At 39.1% G+C, this 17,945-nt stretch overlaps 1 protein-coding gene across 2 annotated transcripts; it reads right to left on the bottom strand.

Moving 5' to 3' along the window:
• Nucleotides 1–1,034: 1,034 nt before the first annotated feature.
• nup153 (nucleoporin 153) lies at nt 1,035–17,838 on the bottom strand. Of its 2 annotated transcripts, none has more exons than XM_011481269.4 (22): nt 17,679–17,838; nt 15,329–15,545; nt 14,969–15,244; nt 14,607–14,746; nt 13,272–13,400; nt 13,064–13,180; nt 12,868–12,909; nt 12,310–12,363; nt 8,425–8,565; nt 8,259–8,311; nt 8,036–8,168; nt 7,769–7,936; nt 7,599–7,697; nt 7,437–7,521; nt 7,250–7,351; nt 5,909–6,562; nt 5,607–5,798; nt 4,484–5,422; nt 3,873–4,247; nt 3,159–3,380; nt 2,853–3,042; nt 1,035–2,490 (listed from the first exon to the last, which is right to left on the bottom strand). In XM_011481269.4, the coding sequence occupies exons 1-22, from the start codon at nt 17,805–17,807 to the stop codon at nt 2,403–2,405; spliced, it is 4,545 nt and encodes a 1,514-aa protein (XP_011479571.4). In that variant the 5' UTR covers nt 17,808–17,838; the 3' UTR covers nt 1,035–2,402. The 2 variants fall into 2 exon arrangements, with proteins under 2 accessions (XP_011479571.4, XP_011479570.2); XM_011481268.4 differs by having other exon boundaries at nt 15,329–15,548; nt 17,679–17,837.
• Between the last annotated feature and the right edge of the window lie 107 nt (nt 17,839–17,945).

The following is a 17,945-nucleotide window of genomic DNA, read 5'->3' as shown; positions in this document are numbered from 1 at the left end:
AAACTACATTAAGTGCACAAATCCAAATACAGATCCTTTTAAAATGTAAAGCATAAACTATGAAAATAAAAATGTTGAGCTGTTTTTTAGTCATAAACATGTCCCACGCCTTACATTCAAGGCAAACCAGGAAGTACGCTGGTTGCGGTTCTTCAAATGACCGCTGGAGGCAGTCAAGAGAAGGACGTGGTTTCCTGTTGACCTCCACGTTAAAAGATCTCAAGCACGTAGTCATGTATCAACAGTTTTTGATAAGTGTTGCTTTGTTAGTTGTTCATGATAGCTTTATCTGGGAATTGTGATCATTTATATACATTTTTAAATTGCATTATTCGAGTAGGGCAGAGAACTCTAGACAATAGATTTACTTAAATTATTTTTAGCCAAATATTTTCACAAATGTAAATATACCAATGATAAACCTTAATTTCCCTTTTTTATTTTTGAAATTAAACATTTAAAACTATTTTAAAAATCAGAACCGAAAGGCTTGGTAACCCTTGTGCTATCCTAGGCACTTTAACGTTGGGAGTTGGGTCATCTAGACCCACTAGACAGAGCTCTGAACCTTTTTTATTCAATGATTTGTGATCTTCACTGGTGTCCATGGATTACATGAAATCTTTCCACCTTTATCCACCTTTGTCATGGTAGGGAGAACATGTCAATGTAAGGGTGGGGTCATCTAAGATAGCACAAGGGGTAAACAATACATATTTCAATTACCGGTCCCCAAATTAAACAATGCCCTTTTTTCTTCCCATCATAAATAAGTGATTAATAGGAACACATCTGTAATTTTGATTTTCTCTTTGCTGCTTCTTTGGCCACCTTAGTTTAATTTTGCCTGTGCATCAATTGATCATTTCATTCCTTAGTTATTTTTGGAGGAAAAAAAAAAACTCCAAATACGGCCAACAAACTCCCGTCGTTTGTCATTGTGAGTTTCATGGTTAACCTTGTTTATGACACTCTACTGGTCCATTTTTTTAGACCTTGTAAAAAAAAAGTCGAAATAGAAATAAAGAGCAGAATATTTTTTGTAGTTTTATTGATGGTAATTACCCATGGTTTTCATTTGTATTACTCATTCAGTAATAATCATGGCTTTAAAATTAAACTGACTTCCTCATCATCCAAAGTCACCCTAGTCCATTTAAACACGCAATAGAAAAATATATATACTAAATACTTTGTACAATACTGGTTTTGGTCCAAACAAAAGTGGATCAGAAAAGCCAATATGCCTTTAGTCATCAAAGGCTCTCCAATTAGCATTTAAGCTCCTTTAAATGGATTCGGGCAACTTTGAATAAAGGAATTTACAAAATAAATCCTAAAGACAAAAAAAAAAAAAAAAAGCTGAACGTGGAGATTATAACACAAAAATTCAACTTCACAGATTAAAAAAACGTTTTACTATTTACAGGTTTTATAATATTCAAAGGCCAATTAAGAGAGAGAAGGAGAAACGGTCAGAGATAAAGGGAGACAATTAGGAGTTAGGAAGAGGGAGGGAGGGATTTAGGTAGACGGGAAAGCACGAACAAAATCAGACTTTGTGGAGAAAAATCAGAGAAAAATTAAACATGAATTAAGGAACTATGCATTTACATAAGCCTCCAGTCCAGTAAATCCTCCACAGTGCATGGAAGCATCTTCCCAGCTCCCAAACCCCGTCCTCCTTCCTTCCTCCCATTTTTGTTTTTTAACATTCATTTGCTTGGTTCACCTGTGGCGGCGCCGGCTGGCAGCCCAAGTGATAACGGTCGTTCAGCTTTCAAACATAAACCAACACTCAGCCTCAGCTTGTACAAAGAGACCAAACACACAGCAGGTCTGTACAGAAATGGGAAAAGAAAAACAAGCACTCTGCATTCAATGTATAGCCAACACGCTCATTCCTGTACATACAGCACACTGCACCTCTGATTAGGACAACCACTGGAGATTTACCAGCTCTTACTGCTCATGTGCATTTCACAGATCAAAATCTAATCACCCATACTTAATATAATTTTCACTCGGACTATATTTGCAGTTTTTTTGCTTTTGTAATTTTATTACGGAAAGTCATGCCTAAAGTCTAGCAGACATTTGCCGGTGTCTAAAATATAGATATGCCTGTTTGGTTGGATCTTCATGTCGATCAAGGGGTGTTTGCTTGTGTCTCAAGTCAAGGTCAAGGGTCAGTCAAACGTAGATGTATTTTTAATGTCACACATTAATAGCTCTGGTCTATAAGAGAAAAAACTGTCAATACCCAGATGAGCCTGCTGCAGATAAACGCATCGGGCCTTTTCCAAATGCCAAGCATCATCCATGTTCCTGACTGTCCAGAGTCCAGTGGGGACACAGTCAAGTCACAGTCAAGCGTTCTGTCCTGTTAAGACCGTGTGGTTCTATTTGCGGCGGCGCACTGCAGTCTTGATCTTGCGCCCGGCGATCGTTGGCGTCACAGCTGGAGATGGAGAGGAGAACTTTGTTGACCTAAAAAAGGCAAAAAATGCAGATCAGGTAAAAAAAAAAGTATTGTGCACATTGCATTAAAATGTTTATTAGATTATTTTGACCTATTACTTTATGCTAAGAATGATGTTATTGTACATTTTTTCCATTTATTAGACATTAGATTAGCTCAGCCCCCCAAAATAATTTACAGCATTGGGAAAAGATGTTAATACTTCGTTTTGTATACCCATCGGTTTCAAAACCATCAAGTCTGTGTAATCGTAGACATTTCTTTGGGACAAAAATGCAACATTGCTGTAACTGCATCACTATCTGTGATGTGAACAAAGTTAAAATATACCTAAATTTAACTGCAGATAGGTGGAAACTGAGCGGCATACCCAATATTGAATGCAGGAGACTGTGAAAAGTTGAATCCACCGCCAGCTGCTCCCGACTGTGGGGCGATGGAGGAGTTGGCAGGAGGTGCTGCTGAAGCTGCAGCCCCCACCCCAAAAGTAAACACACCAGGGGCAGCGTTGTTTGTGGAGCCAAATGCACTGGCTCCTCCAAACTGGAAGCCTCCTCCGCCTGATGGAAAAGCATCAAAGTTAACACCTGTAGTCTGCTGCAGAGCATAGCATGATTGACATGTAAAAGCAGCTTTTCACTTCAGTCTTAATGGTTACACTGTCTATGTATCTCACTTGGAGCAGCATTCACAGAAGTCCCAAAAACAGCTGTGGAGTTGGTCTGCTGGCCAAAAGCAGGAGCGGCATTGGGTTTGGCCCCAAAGGCTGGTGGTGCCTGGGAAGGCGTGGCCGGGAAAGGAGATGCAAAAGTGGACCCAAACGAAGGAGTCTGGTTGTCTCCAAAACCACCAGAGGGGGCAGAACTGAATGCGAAGGGGGAGGGAGCAGCAGATGGCGCTACAACACAAAAAACAGACATAAGTTAAACTCTAAATAATCATTAAGAATGTAAAAATATAAGAACAAAAACACATATAACTCATTAAAAGACTCATGATTGCTGATAGAAATCTGATTTTGTTATCCATCTTTCTTATGTTTTACTCTGCCAAGTTTTTGATTTGCTAGACCAAAATAATATAGGCTATCAAGATGCAACCACTTGAGTTTATTCAGCTACATTAGAAAAAAACCTTTGAAGGTCCACGTCTCAAGACCTACTAAAAGGCAATTGTATGAAACTTGGTGATCAATAACTTCAGAATTTCCACCTCAAGCCATATTAAAGCTGGCACTGCAACCGACCGGCTTCATGGCTTTTGACTCAGAAGAGAAATCTTTCATAGCAACAGCGACAAAATGAATAAAAAATTACATGGCTTTATCAAACACCATTTCCTTAGAGGAATTCCTATTGTAGTTTACTTTGAAACAGTTGAACCTGCAAACCTGATGTGGACGCAGCAGAGGACGCTGTTGTTCCAAACCCAAAGGAGGAAGCAGACGCAGCAGTAGGTGCAGCTGAAGCGCCAAAGATAAACGGCTGAGCCGGCGCCGAGTTCACCGGAGCACCTGATGAAGCAGGCGGCTGCTCCTGGCTGTTGCCAAAGAGGAAGGGTTTTGCTGGAGCAGTGTCACTGGTGGTTGTGGGGGGCTGTCCAAACAGGAAAGAGCTGGGGGGTGCTGAGGGAGCCGGAGTGGTGCTGTTACTGTTGCCAGCAGTGGCGCTGAATAAAGTTGGGGCAGCAGTTGGGGTGGATGAGGCGGTGCTGTTGGGATTACTTGCCATGAAAGAAAATGCTTGTTTTGGAGGAGGAGCAGAATCTGTTAAAAAAAAAAAACTAATGTCAGAGTCAGGGAGGAACAAACAGTAAATTAAAAAAAAAAAAAAGATAAAAACTTTAGGTTATGGTCATAGTTTCAAAGCAAATTAAATTCAATTACTTAAAATTATGAAGATTAAGCTACATTTTGTTTAACTAGTCCACAAAGAATATTCTAAAGACATAGCAACCCTATGACTTTGTTAAAAAAAAGTATTAAAAAAAATAAAAAACTACCTGCAGCACTTTGTCCAAAGCTGAATGTGGGCTTTGGTGCCTCTGAAGTGGATTGTTCACTCTTGTCTGCAGACTTTCCAAACGAATAAGCAGGTGGAGGTTGTTCTGTTGAACCTCCGGTCTTTCCGAAGGTAAAACCTCCTGCAGGAGCTGCAGCAGGTGGAGTTTCTTTTTCCTTGGTGGCACCTCCGAACACAAAGTTTGGCGGAGCTGCAGAGGCATTTGATTCTTTCTTCTCCTCTGGCTTTCCGAAGGCAAAAGTGAGAGCCGCTGGCTCTTTGCCTGCCTGTAATGATCCAAATGTAGGCGGTGTTTTGGACGTGTTGGTTGCTAGGCTTGGTTCACCTAATCTCTGAAATACAGACGATGTCTTGGTTGTTGTGGCACTGGTTGTAGTTACGTTTTCTGTTGTGGTGTGATTTGATGATGCAGGAATGTTAACTTTGTCCTGCGAGGAACAAGGAGGAGTGGTTTCGGATGTTTCATCTTTAGGTTTTGACAGTCCAAAGGTGAACCCCCCCTTAGGAGAGCTGCCTTCTGTGCTAGATGTTGCACTTCCAAATACGGGCCCACCACTCGCTCCAAACTTGAAAGCAGGATCTGAGGCAGGCTGGTCAGACTTTTTGTCATCGCTACAGGAAGTCCCAAATTTAAAACCCCCAGAGGAGGTGCCAAACTTAAACCCTGATGAGGCAGCCGCTTCTTTTGAAGACGTCTCTGATGAGGAGTTTCCAAACTGGACCCCAAATTTGAATCCAACCGATGGGGAGGATGAGGAAGAAGACGGCAAAGTTCCAAACTTAAAGCTTGCAGATGCAGATCCAGATCCAGATGTGGTGTCTGACGTGCCAAACTTAAAACCTCCAAAGGTAGAAGAAGAGTTTGAAGTAGAGGATCCTGATGTTGCACCAGACAAGGTGCCAAAAGATGAACTAAAGGCTGAGAAGACAGAATGAAACCTGTATTAATCGTCTTGGATGAGATGCAACAGAAACACATCACCCTACAAAAAGCTGGGTGGTGCAACATAAATTCTTCCTCTAAATACCAAGAATTTCACAAACTTATCTTAGAAAAACAAAAACAAAAAAGCATTCTCTCAGTTTTAAATTGAGATTTTTACCTTTGGCTTCTACGTTGGAGCCAGGTTTCACTGCTTGACAGGCAACACACTTCACATCTGCAGCCTTATTCTGCACACAGCAGACGTCACACTCCCATGATCCTTCTGGCTGCTTGAACTTGTCTGCCAATCCAAACAGTGGGGCACTGCTTGATGATGATGATGAGTAGGAGGAAGGCTCTGTTGAAGCACCTGTGAGGCAGTTGGAGGAACAACAGTATAGTCACCAAAACAGTTTTTCTTTAAGATTCTTCCTTTGACATAAAAAAAGGTTCTAAATTAATTCAGTGAGATTTCTTTACCTGGTTTAGCAGCAGTACAGGTTACACACTTAAGGTCTTCTGCTTTGTTCTGTACCAAACACGTGTCACACTCCCAAGCTCCCTCAGGTTTTTTGAATTTCTCTCCTAACCCACCAGCACCAGTGGAAACAGGGGCTGTGGATGCAGGTGGCGTCTTAACGGTTGTAAACGCAGAGGAAAAAGTCAGGGAGGGTTTGAGCCCGGTCCCAGGCTTGGCCGTTTCACAGGCCACACACTTCACCGCATCAGGCTTGTTCACAACGAGACACGTGTCGCAGTCCCAGGTTCCTGCAGGCTTGGAGAACATTGTACCAAAACCAGTGGTGGTTGTAGTGGTGGGGGCGGTGCTTGCGCTGCTGTTCTCCACCCTAACAGGCGCGGAGGGTGAAGGTTTACTGTCCGTAGGTTTGGATGAGAGGTTGGGTTTGGGGGCCATACAACACACGCACTTTAAATTTGATTGTTTGTTCTGAACTAAGCACACATCACAGCTCCAGCCTTCTGGAGCTTTAAACAAATTACTAAACCCTGTTGATGAAGATGAGGATGAAGAGGCTGTAGTTGTAGAGGAGGGGGAGGCAGTGGACTGAGGAGATTCCTGCTGGGAAGTGGTGATGGTCCTGGGAGAAACCGAAGTAACAGAGGAAGCAAAACCTGGAAGGAACAGAGAACTTAGGAATTAGAGTTTGGAACGTTTAACATATTATTTATACTAATATTAGCAATTAAAAAAATGAAAAATGTAATAATACAAGTAATAATTATAATAATAAACATAATAAAACACACATTATAAAAAAATAAAGCCAAACCATTTTAAAATGGTCATTTCTAAGTGGTTTCTGCTGCTATCCAACAGTTACTAATTATTTTTCTAACTTCTTCTTCGTCATGTTTGATAATTTAACAAAGGCTGAGAAGAGAAAAGCACTGGTGTGAAGGTACTTTTAATAGGTTAATACCGGAACTGTCACCGCTGAAAGGCAAATAACACACTCCCTAAACTATCGTCATTCTACGACCAATTAAACAGTTGGCACAATTCTTACGGATTCTGATGCGTGAAAAGCACCTTTTTGCCAATAAGCAACAGTTACGGTAGTCAAGTGTTACATATCAGTATAACGTTGCATATTGGTGCAAATGTGCCTTTCTCCAATTCAGAATTTGTTGAAATTACGATTATTGCTCAAATGGTCAAGTAGTTACGGTAACTGGAGCTAAAGCTCCGGTTTTAAAGGGTTAAAATATGCTAGCACTATGGACAAAGACAAACATTAGCATATTACTATGTTGTTATTACACACTATATAAAACGCATGCACACACAAAGATTCAGACCAGGGGACTTGAGCAGATCCAGCACACTGCCTTGCTTCAGTGTCTTGGCTGGTTTGAAGGGTCCATCAAAGTCTTCTGTCTTGTTGCTTGTTACGGGCTTCACTGTTAAATACAAAAACAGACCGAAACTAAAGTCCAAAGCTCAACCCATACCACAAACTAATCGAAGTGTGGGCAGGTTTCCTACCAGCCACAGCGATGGGAGCAGAAAGACTTCCGTTTGACATGGAGGGGCCCAGCTTTGCTACAGGCGCGCTGAAAGTAAAACCAGGCTACAAAGACGAGACAAAATAGGTCACCTATTGAGCTGATGTTCTCTGAAAACTGAAAGAAGTATATTTTTACTCACAGAGGAGGAATAGGAGGGTGGGCTAGCAGCAGTGGCTTTGACTATGGGTGAGGAGAATGTGAAAGGTACACACGGTGGTGTCAAGGCCTTTGGTGGATCCTGGGAGATAAAGGATTTTTGTTAGGCTTCTCGGTGTGGTTCCAAGGAAATTATGGAGTTTTGAGACAAACCTTATTGGGGGGCATCTCCTTCGCAGGAGTGGCCACTGTGATCTCAGGAGAGGAGGTAACAGAAGTGGAGGTGGTGGGAGGAGGCAGGGGAGTAGAAAAGCTGAAGCTAGGCAAGGCCGACCCTCCAATGGGCAAAGAAATGGCAGGCAGGTTTGGCACCTCAGCCACCTTGAGCCAAGAAAGCAAAGTATTTACTCACTGATTTCTATTTTCTAGTTATTATTATTATTGGACACATGATACTTTAAATTGAGAAACTGAACTTGCCTCATCGTCTTCGGTTCGCTTGGAGGGCCGAGCTGTGGTTCTCTCCCTCTTGATCTTGCCCCCTCCAGAGCTCACACTGGAAGGTGCAGGGGTGCTGGACAGAGGGTAGACAGCCCCACTAAGACTTCTTGTGCTACCGAACAAAAAGAAATAATTCAATTTAATGAAACAGGAAACAAGAAGGACCAAAAGGGCAACAGAAAGCAGTTAAAACATGTTTTACCTTTGAGAAGGACCTGGGCTTTCTTCAGGTAGTTGAGGTGATTGTCTTGTGGGCTGCGAGAAAAAAAGACAAAGCGAAATTACACACATAAATATTCTGATGATACTTTTAGTTCTGTATAACTGACATCATTTGTGTTTATAGTAAACAAATTTGTGCAACTAACCGTTTTGTCCCTTGTGCTCCTGCTCAGAGTTCTAAACCCTCCAGGTGTCAAAGTTGGTTTGAAGGACACGGATCGATTTCCTGAAACAGAAGCGGTCACAGGAACCACAAGCTTCTGCACCGGAGGGAAGGGCAAGTCCATCTAATATGCAAAAAAGAGGCCAAAATTAGTGGCAAGGAATAAAAAGGTTGCAATGTTTCATTGTTGCTGTAGATACGTGTTTGGGTGCACATATTGATTAAAAGAGCGTCAGCTCTTAAGGTTTATTAAATCCATTCCTGCAGATCTATTCAGTCGGTGAATCACAGGAACATTTCTTAAAATAACTCTTCCTTTTAGAATCTGACAAACATTTTCCAACGAGGACTCAACAAGCTGGATTTAATAAAGTTGATTTAAATGAACTAAAAAGGATTCAGGCTTTCAATAAATATAGTTTTATTTGGAGGATTTAAATAATTAAAATTTAGACCATTAATAAGCAGTAGAAGACTGCCTAAAATTTGAATTTAGACCAAGTGTTCAAAGGTTAATGAGAGAATAAAACAGCAAATGCTAAAAAAAATATTTTTTATGTTAAAAAACAACAACAAACAACACTGTTGTAGTACGAAATATGAAAATATCTAAAGAACTAGGGATGGGCAATATTTAGAATATTGGTTTGTTATGAAATGATTGGTGTGCAGTCTATGAAATAAGCATACCATCAACATTATGAAAAAAAAAAACAGATGCTGCATTAAAAATCCAAAAGCATTTACATGTAATTTCCATAGTTGTGTTCTTGTCAGTCCCACTGACAGCACCCATTTAGAAATGTCCTGTATGTTATCCCATCAAGGGACGAGGACACGAGTTTCATTGAGAAAAGGCATGAGCATAAAGGTAATCTGTGTGTTTTAAAAGACAAGTGAATGATGGGATGGATGATTTTACACTTCATTATGTTAAAATGTGAATATCTATTTTTTTTTTTTATTTTTTTTTTTCCACAATGCGTCGAAAGCAACAAATCTCACAATACAGAATGTGGAAAAAATGGACATCCCAGAAGCAGCTGCTTATTATTAGGGGTCCAGCATTTTAGACAAGCATAAAAATACAAAAGATAAGTGGCGGAAGGAAAAGAAAAGAAAAGAAAATAATTTCATAAATAAAATATACTAATAGAATGCGAGAAATGATGGTGATATAGTGGAAAGTGTTTGACAATAGGGACAATGAATTTGAACAACATAAACTCTGGCGTGTGGCCATATAAGTGTCAACAGACAGAAAGAAATCACAAACACGTTAATAGATGGTTTCGGTTGGAGCAGCATTTTCACAGTATGTTGACAATAATAACAATTTCAGTTTCCTTTTAAACATGTACATTGTTGCAGACTGTTTAACGTCATTTTCTAAAATATTCCAAGTTTGTGGACCTCTAATACAGACAGAGAAGCTTGTACATTTTAATTTTCTGTTTTTGCCTTTTAGCATATGCTTTCCCCTGGTGTCATGGTGATAAGAGGGCAAAAAAAGTGGTATGAGGTCACACAAACGACTATTTAATTTATTAACAACACTGTACATTGTGCATGCATTATGATACGTGTTGAGTTCCGGTAACTTAAGGAGGCTGTATCTGTGGAAGAGTGGATCCGTTGGGGAATTTGGCGTGGACCAGGTTATTGCTCTTATTGCTTTCTTTTGTGTAATCAGGAGTTTTGCCGTGTAGGTAGAATATGTGTTATTCCATATGATGTTACAGTAATTCAGGTGGGGCTCAAACAGGGATCTGTACAATGTTAGCAATGCATCTGATGGGAGGATGTGCCGAATCTTATAGAATAAACCAACAAGTTTGGATAATTTTTTAACTAGTTCATCTATGTGTTTTTTAAAATTTATAAATTGATCTATGTGGATTCCAAGAAATTTGATCGAGTCCACCTGTTGAAGAGATTGCCCATCTATATTTATGTTCAATTTCCTGTAGGTGGATTTGTGTCTGCAAGGTTTATGGTAAAAACAACACACAAGGCAGCTGAAGCACAGACTTAACCATTTACTTAAAATGTTATCATCTATAACAAGAGGAGCACTTCTCATTTATGTGGTCAAATCTCAATTGACAAAGGAAAATGTTACTAAATAGTTCTGACCTCTTCATTGGTAGACTCAACTCAATGTGTTAGACACAAGGAAATAGTTTTATTTTAGTATTTCAAACATAAACAAGGAAAAAGTACACTTTGATTTATTGATTTTTTTGCCTTTAGCGTTTGTGAGTTTTTGAGGCATTCCGTTTGTCAAAATCGAGGCTTTTTCAAATCTATTAAATAATCTATTACCATGCCCTTTATTTTGAAATGCTTTAAAGTCCCACTCCAATTATCTTTTGGAAAAGCGTACTCAGTTTTAAGCAAAATAAAAAAAAAAACTGGGTATTTTCAAGGACATAGCTTCTGCAGAGCGGCAGGAGCTCAAGAAATTCACCTCTGATGTGGGGGCGGGACTGTGGGCATAGAGTAAGCCAAACCTGCCCACCATCATACCTTTGTTTACACTCTCCCACTAGTTTAAAGCCCCCCCACAACCCCAACCTAACATTACCAGTGCATTAAAAATGGGGAGCAATATTGAAGCTATCCAGCCGTACCGTTTTCAATGCATCAAAAAAGGAGCAGAGCAGGGAGCTTGTGGCCACCATCTGTACCACCTACAACAACACTACTACGGTATTTATTGTTCTGCTCCTGCTTCCCTCAGAAACCCAATTTTAAGCTTACTTTTCTTCATGCACGTCCTCCATCGTGACAAAAATGCCACAAAAAACAAAACATTTTCCCGGATTTTCATTGGAGTGGGTCTTTAAATGGCCTTTTGTTCCAAATTGTTGTAAATAGTTTTGTTTTCAAAGATCCCCGAGGGCTCAGTCACATCAGGTGGACAAACTGTTTTGTTTTGGTTCAAGCATGCGAGTAGCTCAAAAATACAAAATCTTTTGTTTAAAAAAAACTTAATTGTTCATGTTTTGTGAACAATGTCACTTTGACATTTATATGGCATTTAAAAAAATACTTCATAACACTGATATTTAATGGGTATCTGGGTTAATGACAAAGAAAATCACAATATTGCAAAGCCTTATTGCCCAGCCCTATTCAAAACAAGTGGAAAATTTTAAGCACCTTTAGCAATCAGCGTTATCTGCGTCTTACAGATTTTCGACATAGGAGCACAAAAATAAACAAGTTCTAAGCTTTTCCTCTTCAGGTTTCATTTTTCCATTTTCACAGACTGACATGCGTAACTTAGAGATCTAGCTGCTGAGAATCAGACACGATCCAAACAATAATTTGATTTCTTCAATCACAAAAAGATCATATTTTACTGAAAACCAACAAGACCCATCTTTTAAAATGTATATAACATTGTTTTTTTGATTTTTCAAAGCCTTTTAAAAATCTGCTGCCAGCCTGTAAGTATATGTATTTTTTATCCACTGCAGAACAGTTGTCACAACTGTGAGGGCCTGACCTTATTAATGACTCGACAGCTGACACAGTTCAACAATAGACGCACAGTTCCATGAGCCAAATGCATGTCGCAGTGCCTCACAGTTTGGCTAACAGCTCATATAGCATACAAGCGCACACGAGAAGACTACACAGCTGAAGAAAAGTCTGTCCAGAAGAGTTGTGAAAGCCAACAAGCAAAGGAGAAGCCGTAAAAGAAAACGCAGCGAGTGTTAAAGAAAGCAGGAACTGACCAACAAGACCCACAGCCGTGTATCATCCATGATAAAGACTAGCAGTATTTAACATGAACAATAGAAAACCACAAGGTCAAACACAACTAAAAACATGTAAACATATTTAACCTGAAACATACCCGTTTCCTTTTTGCCTGATCATTCGACATATCCATGTTCATCCCATCCATTGACTGTAAAAAAAAAAGGAGGGAAAAAATTGAGGTGATTTTTTCAGACTCATATTATAACTATTTCAATAAATGCATTATAAACAGTACAAACTGTGAAGACAATCTAGAGTTGGGGGATCTCAGCAAACTATCAGAAGGAATTATTTATGATTCGAGTCACTCTTCTCTGAAATGTTCCGAAATACTTATTTAAACTCTTTCATCTGTTCTAACCATCTTATACCTTACTAAACTTCTCATTTTTACTGATGTTTCCATGTGTTGTTGTTGTGTAAAATGCTGTAGTGAAAAGTTGGACATCAAACAAGTTAGTTAGAATACTTCTACTTGTCCCAATACAGCCTGTGTGTAGACAAATCATTCTCATTTGTTCGAAATGAAACCCGGAGGAGCAGACCACATGCAAGCTACGGAATAAATGTAACTATTAAATTAAGATGAACCACCCTCTAAAATGAGATCATTCAGACCCGCAGCAAATTGAGATTTACTATGAAGACTTACTGGTGACGGGTTGGATGAAGCTGCTGGGATTCTCCTGGCATCCTTTAGATTAGGATGGATGGAAACAAAAGATTTAGCAGAGTAAAACATATATTTTATAAGAAATAATTACCAAGGCAACACTACATATTTCTTAAATGGCTATACTTTTAACCCAAACTTTGACAGTTCAGTTTTGAAGTGTTTGTGAACTCACAGCCAGTGGACTTGACATGCGCTCTAAAGACTGCAGGATTCGTCTAGCGGTAGCACTGGTCACACCACAGGGCTGTGCCCCAGCAGGCCTAGCCTTGATCTGCCTTCTCACTGGAGCCTGCATGCCAGATGACCCATTTTAGTCAATTTATCACTCAAAAATACTGACTATAGTGTGTTTGTCTACACGTTTAAACCTTATAGCTCACCTGGTAAGGTGTTCCAGGACGACTGCGGGAGCTCCTCACTGCAGCTGCCCCACCATATGTGGTCTTCCCTGGGTAGAAAGGTGAATCTCCGAGCTGGCTAGAGTTCAGCACTGAGCTGCTTAACGTTGACTGGAAAAAAACAATTTAACTTACTTTAGTCAAAATATTTTTGAAACACATTTAAAACCAAAAAGTCTTCCTAAATATGCACCTATTTTTTGTTAGTTCTTCAATCTGTGTGAGAACACAAAAAACCTAACAAACAGGACAAGCAGACTCTTGCAACATTCAGCAGGACTTCAAAACAAACAAACACTGTAGGTAAAGTTATTGCACCATTGCATGACAAGAACACCCACAGAGTTTTAGTAAATATTTTGTTTTGACAGAGTTATCTTCAATTGTCATGTGACACATCCTAACATGCATCAGGCAGAGCTTTTTTAAGAATGCCTAGTGTTTGACTTGATGATTAAGGTAAAAAAAATTGCTGAATTAATTTTAAATTTAGACTAACGTCTTTAAATGTCAAATCGGGGAAATTTGCACTTCTTTTTTTCCTGCTTGACGGACAGAACAGGCCAAAGTCATACAAAGCATTTCATGTATGAAGGACCATAGACACCTATCGGCCATATATTAAGATCCAGCTGCCTCACATTGAGTTGATCCCCTCTTTTGCAGCAAAAAAGGCCTTCAGCTTGTGCCAAAAAGATGCGCTTGGGTATCCTGACACCAAGATGTTAGCAGCAGATCCTTTAAGCAAAGAGGTGGATAGGACTTGTATGCAATGTGCACAAACACACTAAGCAATCCACAAGATGCAACAGAAAGTGTAACAGCTCAGACTAAACCACCTTCTTGCAATATTCCTTAAAATGTTCATTGTTGGCGCAGATTCAGGAGTCAGCAGCTTCTCTGACTACCACAAAAAAATGATGAAGATTGTTTATACATTTTTTTTCCAGGTTAAATTCAGTTAAAAAAAAAAGGCTTTGGCTTAATTTTCCTAAAGATGTGGTAAAATACATGAATGCATAAAAGACGCCACTCAAATCAAACAAGATTCTTTTGGGACTGGAAACAGCCCACAAGAGCCGCAGCTTAGTAAATACTCAGATCCAGCGTTCCAGCCATCCTATTTTGAGCTTTTTAAATTTGCTTAAATCCATACATTTTTTTTTTATTTCTAACACACAAGCTCTTGGGAATAAAATATCCCCTTTCTGTTTTATATATTCAAACAACTTACAGGTGATCAAATAAGACATACTAGTTTTAGTAACCTGGTAGCTGTCTAAACAATTTGCCTGTTATAAACAGGAATATACTCACATTAGAAGAGGTGCCAAAGACTGACAGGTTAAAAGACGGCTTTTTCAAACTAGACTGAGATGGCTGAGGTCCAGAGTTTGTTCTTTCCATCTCTGGAGACCAAAGAAGAGGAAGTGATGCAGTTTTGGAAGTGGGAACATCTGAGGGTAAAAGGAAAGAAAACAAAGATTTTTTGGAGGTGTGAGTCAATTCCAGTAAATTCATTGATATGTTGTTAGGAGACGAATATGATGTGCAACCGTTCAGCTCTTTTTTTTTAATCATTAAAAGACTGAGATCTGTATTTATGTACAAATTTATTAGGAATACAGTTTAAGATTGAAAAAAAATCAACAACATCCAAATGTTTTGAATTTTTCTACCTTTGTCCGATGCACGGGAAGAAAATCCACTTGTAGTGGAGATGTTATCATCTTCATGCTGAGAGAGGTTGTCTTTGATTTCTTTAACCAAAGAAAAGCCGGTGGAAAAGGGTCCAGGGGCTGAGGAGGTGGAAGGCTGGGAGAAAAGGTTGCTGGAACCTCCAAAGGTGGGGGAAGAAGTCTCCAGTGGAGCTAAATGAAGGTGTGTACGACTCAGAGGAGGTCGAGACAGCACATTGTCCTGAAAATTCAAGGCTGAACGACTAGTGGAGGGCTCTGTGCAAACGGAAGAGAAGCTACATGTGAGCATTGTGTTATACCAAGTACATCTTGAGAAAATTCCGGAAAACAGTTCTTTACCTGTGGTACTAGTGCTTGGCTCTGGGGAGTTGCGTCCATCAAGAGGAGGACGCGCTTCTTCGCTGCTTTTGGGAGAAGGAGGCGGCAGCTGGCAGTTCTGGTCTGAACCTTGCAGCAACTCCCCTCCTTCAGATGAATCTCCATTTTTGAAATATTTCTGCAGCCAGGAAGGAACGATGCTTCTAACTGTATCTGTGACTCTACTGATGAGGCCTGTCTGCTACAGAAAAAAAGAACGCATTAAAAAAATATGACATGAGTAAGAGGAAAATAAATAAATGCTTTACAGAGCATGAAATGACTCCACAAGTCAGGGCTTTACTAGGAACTTCAGAATAAATCACCTCACAAAAGCAAATGTAAAATCCTCAACATATTTGTACCATTTATGTTTTAGTTTTTCGTATCCCAGTTGACAAGTACGAAAACAGTGACCAAAGATACGATCAAAATCCTAGAAAGAATAAATCAATAGTCCCAGTAGTTTTGCGACAACATGTGCCTCAGGGCAATTTTGCATACACAGCCTGTATTCTGTTAAAACGTTAGAATAGTTGGAAATCTGTGTTTGATACAGTTGCATCAGTTAATGTGCACAAATAGATTGTGAGTTGTGCACATTAACTGATGCAACTGTATCAAAATAAATATATTTTAATCATGAAATGTTGAGCCCCAAGTAGATACAGGATATAATCCCTGTAATAATATTGACATAAATAAATAGCCTTTTAGGAGCCGTCAATGTCTACAAAATACAAAACATTAAAGTGAAAAAATATCCTTTTAATCAAGCATTAGGCAGTTTGGGGTTTTCTTTAGCCCTAAATCTACAATTATTACTAGGTATAGGTTAAAAAAAATAGTTTCAAAACCATTTACTCTTGAAAGATGTTGTGCAGAGATTCAATCAGTTCTATGTTTGCTTGTTTTTTTAAAGATAGTTTTCTGTTTGTTTTCAAGGACAAACGTTTTTTATTATTTTACGTTTTCAATGTTAGCATCTTTTAGCATCCTAATCTGTTAAAGAAAATATCATTCTGTTTAGATATAATCTATTAATATTTATAATTAAAATGAGTCTGAATATTGAAACAAAAAACAAGTTTACATTTATTGAACTGAGTAGTAAACTTGTGAATCTAGAGTGAATATATCTATGAATTTGACAGGGATACTCAGCCTTATAACCCCTTTAGAGTAAATGGAATGTACCCCCTAAAAACCTAATAGACCCATACAGACTGTATATGATAATAACTACAATTTCATGTATAAATATTAACAATGTTAATAGAGTTGCCAGAATGAATATATTCAACATCCTGGTGCAGATTCTCACATTACCTGCAGATATATCAACCAAAGAAGGAAAACAAATACATAATTAGATTTTACAAGCATTTACTTTTAATTTCTTAATTAAAAAAACCAAGACAGGTAAATATACCCATTATTCTTTCAAAAGATAAGTAAATAAACTAACAGAACGTATTCTGCTGTTTTCAGAAAGTGCATGTATATGATGCAGTTATTGAAATATTGAACCAACTGGCACATTGTTTTAAAACACTAGAACACTTGAAGGCTTAGACCCACAGCCTTGCGATTTGTTGGGGAAATACAATTATAGGGCAAAAACAAAAATCTACCATATGCTCCCAATGACAATGTAAAACAAAAATAAGTGGGGTTTTTTAATAGTAGACTACGGGGGTAAATTATTTCACAATCACCAACCATGTGGGTCTACAGTCAGAAAAGGTTCCCTGCGCAATTAAACTGACGTTTAGCTAACGTTCGAATGCTATACCGTAAACCGCATCTACTTTCTTGTTTTTACATGTAGACTTATAAAGTACTGCAACGCAATCGTGTCATTTTAACTTGGAAAGATGAGACGAACCGAGACAACAATGCGTCGCTCGGCGAAGCTAGTTCTCCGGCTCGAATTAGCTGCTTTAGCTAATGCTAGAAATCTTACTTCAGGGCTTTCGGCAAACTTCGCCAACAACTACGAACTAAAGAACTACACCAGAAAGTACAATCGCACTCTAACTCGTGTATTTAAGTTCAAACAAATAGCAATTAACGATGTTAAGCGTAAAAAGAACCGTTCAGATCAGTTCAGTTACGCCAGACTTTGCTAATCTAAAAGCAAACTGCTAGATTGTTAGCATTTCCTGAGCATGCTATCAACGCGTGGAGGCCATGAGCGCTAACAGCAGGCCAGAAAATGTCTTGATGATGGGGGGAAAAAACAATAACAAGTAGAAGGGATAAATGTCAATAAGATTACAACAAAGCAACCGGCACAAACAGTTAACTTGATAACTTTGGCTTAATTTACCTGTTTACTCTTGGCGTACGGTTTAGAAGCGATATGATATCTCCTGCTTCTAATTTTCCCTCCACCCGTGGCCGCCATGGTTCTTTCGTCTGAGTGTCTATCGGTGTTTCGGCGCCGGATAGCTGTCATCCAGCACAGTGGCCACTTAAAAGGGAATTGTGGGAAATGTAGTGAAATATCCCTAACAAAGGATGTTTGTTCATTACGTGTGTCTAAGAAATAAGGGGCTTTTTTTTAAACGCATGAAACGTTTTAAATAATTTTTGA

The sequence above is a fragment of the Oryzias latipes genome, chromosome 11 (assembly GCF_053564925.1).
Source record: "Oryzias latipes strain Hd-rR chromosome 11, Olatipes_Hd-rR_3.1".
Lineage (NCBI taxonomy): Eukaryota > Metazoa > Chordata > Actinopteri > Beloniformes > Adrianichthyidae > Oryzias > Oryzias latipes.
This window is presented reverse-complemented; position numbering and strand designations above follow the sequence as displayed.